Source organism: Atractosteus spatula, chromosome 22 (assembly GCF_055471065.1).
Source record: "Atractosteus spatula isolate fAtrSpa1 chromosome 22, fAtrSpa1.hap1, whole genome shotgun sequence".
NCBI classification, from domain to species: Eukaryota; Metazoa; Chordata; class Actinopteri; order Semionotiformes; family Lepisosteidae; genus Atractosteus; species Atractosteus spatula.
In genome coordinates this window covers 2,582,574-2,589,484 of record NC_142727.1, presented here as the reverse complement: position 1 = coordinate 2,589,484, position 6,911 = coordinate 2,582,574, and the positions used below count along the sequence as shown (strand labels likewise).

General features: G+C 50.0%; 1 protein-coding gene across 1 annotated transcript; it reads right to left on the bottom strand.

Annotated features, from left to right (window-relative positions):
* Positions 1-548: 548 nt before the first annotated feature.
* On the bottom strand, positions 549-6,171 carry wnt4b (wingless-type MMTV integration site family, member 4b). Its single transcript, XM_088939761.1, has 6 exons — positions 6,086-6,171; positions 5,512-5,665; positions 4,282-4,366; positions 2,825-2,956; positions 2,066-2,208; positions 549-1,022 (listed from the first exon to the last, which is right to left on the bottom strand). The coding sequence occupies exons 1-6, from the start codon at positions 6,169-6,171 to the stop codon at positions 549-551; spliced, it is 1,074 nt and encodes a 357-aa protein (XP_088795887.1).
* Between the last annotated feature and the right edge of the window lie 740 nt (positions 6,172-6,911).

Below are 6,911 nucleotides of genomic sequence, written 5' to 3'. Positions count from 1 at the left end.
GATCTGCAGTGACGACCGTTTTACCTAAATACTGCAGAGCCTAGTTCCACCTCCCAGTCTCTCTGCTTCCCTACCCAGCTCCCTCTCCCAACCTCTCTGCTTCCCTATTCCACTTCCTCTCCCAATCTCTCTGCTTCCCTACCCGGCTCCCTCTCCCAATCTCTCTCCTTTTCTACCCAGCTCCCTCTCCCAATCTCTCTGCTTCCCTATTCCACTTCCTCTCCCAATCTCTCTGCTCCCCTATCCCACTCTCTATCCCAATCTCTCTGCTTCCCTACCCGGCTCCCTCTCCCAATCTCTCTGCTTCCCTACCCGGCTCCCTCTCCCAATCTCTCTGCTTCCCTACCCCGCTCCCTCTCCCAATCTCTCTGCTTCCCTATCCCACTCTCTATCCCAATCTCTGCTTCCCTATTCCTCTCCCACTCCTGCCTCTACCTCTTCCTTCCACCTCTCTCCCCATCCATCTTTCCCTCTCCCCTCCCTCTCTCTGCTTCCTGATCCCACTCCCTCTCCCCTCTCTCCCTCTCCTGCCCCTCCCTCTGCCAGCCTCAGTCCTGGCAGGTGTGCAGCAGGACGGTGTTCCTGCACTGCTGGCAGCGGACCGAGCAGCACCAGGAGAAGGTGCAGCTGCAGCGCTGGACCACCTCGGCCCGCGAGCTCCGGAAGCGACCCCCGCAGCACACCACCTCGCAGCTGTCCGGCGCCAGCCGCGACGTCCCGTTGCAGCGCCGGCCCGCCGTGCCCGGGATGCCATTCTGGGGCTCCAGCTGGCAGAAGTCGGGAGACGGGGCGAGGTAGAGGAGGTCGCGGGCCGAGGGAGGCTTGACGAGGGGGTCCCGGGGTAGCAGCGCGCGGCGCGAGCCCACGCGGGAGACCCGCACCTCGGTGGCGCCGTCGAACCGCTCCTTCAGCACCGAGCCCACCCGCCGGAAAGGGGGCATCACCTTCCAGCAGGTGCGCAGCTCACAGGAGCCAGAGACGCCGTGACACTTACACTCCACACGCATGTTGTGGAGAATAGCCTGAGGAACACAGGAGGAGAGCGGAGCATCAGTACAGAATATCACACTTGTGTTTACAGGAGACACTAAAGATAGACTTAACAGAGACTAATACAGTCCTAGTATATATCCTTGAGACACACTTGACACACATAGATTAATAAGACCCTAATATAGACCCTCAAAACACACTTAATACATAAAGATTAATATAGACCCTCAGAAAGGCCCTGGAGACACCTCACACAGAGATTAATATAGACCCTAGAGAAACACCTCCCACACAGAGACTAATATAGACCCTCATAAAGGGCCTAGAGACACACATAACAGGCAGATTAACAGACTTTAAGACTTAACACAGAAATTAATATGGACCCTAGTATAGACCCTACAGACACACCTCACACACAGAGACTACTACAAAGCCTAATACAGACCCTAGAGATACTCCTCACACACAGAGTCTAGAGACATGTAACACACAGAGATTAATACAGATCCTAATACAGACCCTAGAGATACTCCTCACACACAGAGATTAAAGCACATTCTAATATAGACCCTATAGACATGCCTCACACACAAAGACTAGTACAAACCCTAGAGATATAGAGAGATTCACAGAGATTCATATAGACACTAGAGATACTGTATACCTATTTCAAAGAGTTTAATACAGACAATAATGCATGCCCTATACCTTGCTTTATGAGTTACCATTAAATCAACACTTCCTACACAACTGGGACAATTGCATTTTGATCACTTAAAGTAGAATCAATGGAGTAGTTTAGAGATCATGTGAAATAGAAAAATCCCAATGCCCTGTTGGTAGTCTACACACATGGACCACACTTGGCTATTTCTGTATTCATTAAACCAATTAACTTACCACGTGCTATTGACTAAAACTCAGCTCTTTCAAGTACTTACAAATTGCTGTTTTAATGGCTATCTATTACACCTGCTGGGTTGGGGCTTTCTGGGACCAGGGTTGGACATCCCCTGCCTTAGAAGGACAGAGTGATATAATACTGATCGACTATAATGGGATTTTTCACCTTCCTTCCAGCTTCGTTGTTATGAATGTTCATCAGCGATCGCCCTGATGACAGGCCCCGGGCTCTCTCTGGCTCATCAACAAAGGTTTGTGAGAATGCCACACCATAGGATAGGTTATCGGAGCACCCAGACCACTGGAACCCTGACAGACAGAGAGGTTAATGCTGATGTAGTGACTGGACAGACACTAATGGAATCGATATCAGACGTTTGGGGAACAGGGTCAGACCCTTATCTCACCCCCTTCCACTCTCCTCCATACAAATATCTCACCCTCCGGACTTCACTTCGTGCATCTCTCACACTCCTCCAGCCACTCCATCTACACCCTTGCAGCAGCTCCCCAGCTCATTCCTCACAATAGTGAAGGGGGGATTTGGTCAGCCTCATCCTTGTGGTCAAGCTGCCATTCCCTCAGCTGGGAGAGTTACACCAAATGCTCTCTAGTACATTCGCCCCCCTGTTGCCTTCATGAGCTGAATTACCGAAGGATGATTGGCTCAGTGGGAGGGCAGGGGCGAGCAGCCTGTCTGAACGTCCTCGTTTTCCGTCCTTTAGGATCTAACCCACCTACCGAACAGTCCATTGCCACTTACTGAGAGTACGTGAGAGGGAAGCTCTTGGACAGCTCCAGACACGGAGGCTGACAGAAAGGCAGCCCGACAAGCTGTTTCTGGGGAATACTGACACGTGACACCATTCTCTCATGTACAGAAAAACGGCCCCTGACGGTGGGCCAGACAGGCCCATTTTCTCACCCTCAGGGCTGACCCCCCGGACTTTCCTGTCGCAGCCACACTTCTCCAGCTCCCCCCGGCTGCAGCCCCGGGTCACCGCGACGGCCACCGCGGCTGCGGACAGGGCACTGATGAAGGCCGCCTCCCGGGTGCCTGAGGACCATCCCAGTGAACAAATTGCATACCGTCAGCGTAGAAACGGTACACAGCCACCATCATTCTCATTTACAACAACAGTAATAATAAAAATTATTATTATCATCATCATTGCAATTTCATATCACTATTCATTCCATCCATCCATTTAATAATTTACACCCTGGACAGGAAACCAGTCCATCACAGGGCACACACAGACTCAAAAGAAACACACACATACACCTAGGGCCAGTTTTCCCAGAAGTCAATTAACATACCACTATGTCTTGGGATTGTGGGAGAAAACCCCACTCAGAAAAGGGGGAGAACATGCAAACTCCACACAGATAGCACCCCAAAACTTCCAACATCCCCGCTCCTACGAAAACTGCAGTGGAATTTCTAGCGATCCCACCTGTGCCGTAGGAGGTCCCGTCTTTAGGATGAGACATTAAACTGAGGTGTCCCTTGACACCAGATTGGATTGAAGATTATAGTGCAGAGGTCAGAGCGCCACCTACTGGTCCACCACCAGCCCTTACAGCAGCAACCTGGTTTTCTTTTTCTTCCTTTGCTCCAATCCCAGTTCTAGCCAGGCCAAGCCGTACTCGGCTTCTGAGATCTCTCCAGACCAGGCTACAAGGTGCTGCCGGTTCTGTACAGGCTCGTCCCTGATTGGACATGACAGTGACTTTGGCTGCCCATACTGAGACTTGAGCTCATTCTTCCCACAATAATAATTAATTGCTTACACATATATAGCGCTTTTTCTGGACACTCCACTCAAAGCGCTTTACAGGTAATGGGGAATCCCACCGCCACCACCAATGTGCAGCCCCACCTGGATGATGCGCCAGTACTCTCCCCACACATCAGCTCTCAGTGGGGAGGAGAGCAGAGTGATGAGGCCAGTTCAGAGATGGGGATTATTAGGAGGCCATGACTGGTAAGGGCCAATGGGAAATTCGGCCAGGACACCGGGGTTACACCCCCACTCTTTTCAAGAAACACCTTGGGATTTTTAATGACCACAGAGAGTCAGGACCTCAGTTTTACATCTCATCCGAAGGACGGCGCCTGTTTACAGTATAGTGTCCCCGTCACTATACTGGGGCATTAGGATCCACATGGACCGCAGGGTGAGCGCCCCCCTGCTGGTCCCACTAACACCTCTTCCAGCAGCAGCCTTAGCTTTCCCAGGAGTCTCCCCTCCAGGTACTGGCCAGGCTCACACCTGCTGAGCTTCAATAGACTGCCAGGTGTGAGTTGCAGAGTGATATGGCTGCTGGCCATAACAATGCTTTCAGCTCCACCTGCTCTCCAATCTCCCTGACTCTCACCCTGACTCAGCACCCTTCCAAACACGCTGCTTCCTCTGGGGGTGGTGGAGCAGTTCCAGCGCCGATTCCTGAACTGGTGCTGGCACTTCACACAGCGGCACAGCACAGAGACACAAAATTACAGCGACATGGTGATACAACAGCATTGCATCACGACACAAAATTACATCAGCACAGTGACGCAGCAGCACAGAAATACAGCAAAACAGTGACACAACAACATGACACAGTGACATAACCGAGCAATACAGCAGCACAGCACAGTGACATAGCAGAGTGAGAGAGCAGGACAAAAATACAGCGACACAAAAATATAGTAATAGCACAGTGACACAGCGGCACAGAAGCAGCATGAAACAGTGACAGAAATATATCGACACAGTTACACAGCGACAGGTGACACAACAACAGAGCAACACAGCACAGTGAGATAATAACCGCAACACAGCCACAGACCCAGCATCACAGTGGCACAGTGACGTGTGGACTACAAAACCACAACACAATATTCACAACAGAACAATATTGGAACAGAGGGACACATTACAAGTGCCTCTTGTCAACATTTATATACTGGGAGACATTGAAAAAGCCCCAGAATTGAACCAGATTTTTTGGCATTTTTGATGCCTCGGTACACTTCAAATTCACTGAATTTGACATAATAATTCTTTCTGTAAAGCTTTCCTTAGTGAAACCTATGAGGAATCTAACAAAACCCGTATATACTGTACATTCTACGCAGACACCTTTTGGAGCCATTGTACGAATAGCTGTGTAGATGTCAGTGACGCCTGACAGTTACTGAGCTCTTGAAAAATAGACAGCGTACAGTGCAGTCCGTACGTATTTGGACAGTGACGCACTTTTTGGTGTTGTGGCTCCGTACTCCAGCACTTTGGATTTGAAATGAAACAATGACTATGAGGTTAAAGCGCGGAGTGTCAGCTTTAATTATTGAGTACTTTAATTAAGAGGGAATTTACGGCCATATCCGGTGAGCCATGCAGTAATACACAGCCCTTTTTATACATAGTCCTCCCATTTTAGGGAACCAAAAGTAATTGGACACATTAATAACAGAATCTTAAATAAATGAATAAAAAACGCCGAGTCACTGTTTCATTTCAAATCCAAAGTGCTGGAGTGCAGAGCCAAAAAACAGCAAAAATTGTGTCACTGTCCCGATAACGTGCGGACAACACCAGCGAGCCTCCCTGTGCATTATACCTCATCGATGGTCATCTCCGCGCCCCGGCGCACGGACTCCATGACCTCCCCCCGCGCCCGGCACACCACCACCTGCCCCGGCGTCAGGCCCCGCAGGCGGCCGCAGGCGGCGCTGTCCGGGAGAGGGCGAGGCAGCGGCTGCCTGACCAGCGACCTGGGGGACGATTCAAAACAGGCGTGCTGAATGACCCGTTCGCACCGCGCTGAGAAAGACGGTCAGTTGTTTTGTTGCCTTCCCTCTTGCTTTAGTGGCCGGGGGCAGGATCACAGTTCAGCGCAAGATGTCAGCATAACCCCACTGCGCTTGTTTGGTAGGTCTGCAGGAGCGCTTCACCTACAGCGCCGAATTTCCTTCCAGGGGTCTACCTCTAAGTAAGCTCACGCTAAACCCCCCTCTCACCACGAATTCTTCTCCTCTAAACTATTCCAATAATAAGAACGCAACATTTCAGAACATAGAGCTGTGGGCAGTTATGGAAACGACCGGATAATCAATTTATCTCTGTAGCATAGTCTTACAGTACCCATGCAAACTACACATCACCATCACACCAGGACACACACACACACTTACAGCCAATTGGTTGCCATGGTGTTGGTTGCCCATAGCAACAGGAGGAGGCGGTGCAGACGGACCCTCACTGGAGAGACACCTGGCATCTGTCTGCCCGTCTTTGCGCGTGTCCGTATCTGCCCGTGGGTCAGTCTGAGCTCCTCCTGTGTGTGTGTATGTCTGCGGCTCTGTGTGTTTACCCGCAGGTAAGTCTGTGTGTCAGCCTGGGTGCTGTTTAGTGTGCGTCAGTCAGTGCGTTTGTGTACCTCGCTGTCAGAAGGGGGATGATCCCCTCATTCCCTAAAGAGATGCTGACCCTGAAAAAAAAAAAGACATTTGAATAATACTGATACAATCACCCTCTTCCTCAATCTGCCATATTTCTACAACAGCCCGCTGTCTTAAAATGGCTGTACCTTTACTTATTTTTCCCCCCTTACTGTTCCAGTACTATTCAAAAGTGCTTCTAGTTTAACAAATTTACCAAAACACACCTATTTTACCATATTCTTTCCGAGAGCGTCCTATTGGGACATGCCTGCGCTTCAACTGCCACAACATCGCGTTGTATCGCCAGGTCTAAACGGCGTGTAGTGGACCGGTTAGATACACACCCACCTGTTGTGCGATTTGAGTTCACTGTGCAGACTTACTAGGGTCTAAAACGGTTTAAACCCCTGGTCCTGGAAGTCCCCTGTCCAGTTAATCTTATACGTCACCCAGAATCACCTTCATAGCTCATTAGGACATGTAAGTCCATCAACTAAGTTCTCCATTTTTGTCGGATAAGAAACCCCCGTGTTTCGGGGTTAGGTCATTAAATATATATATTTTTTTTGGTTCCAAA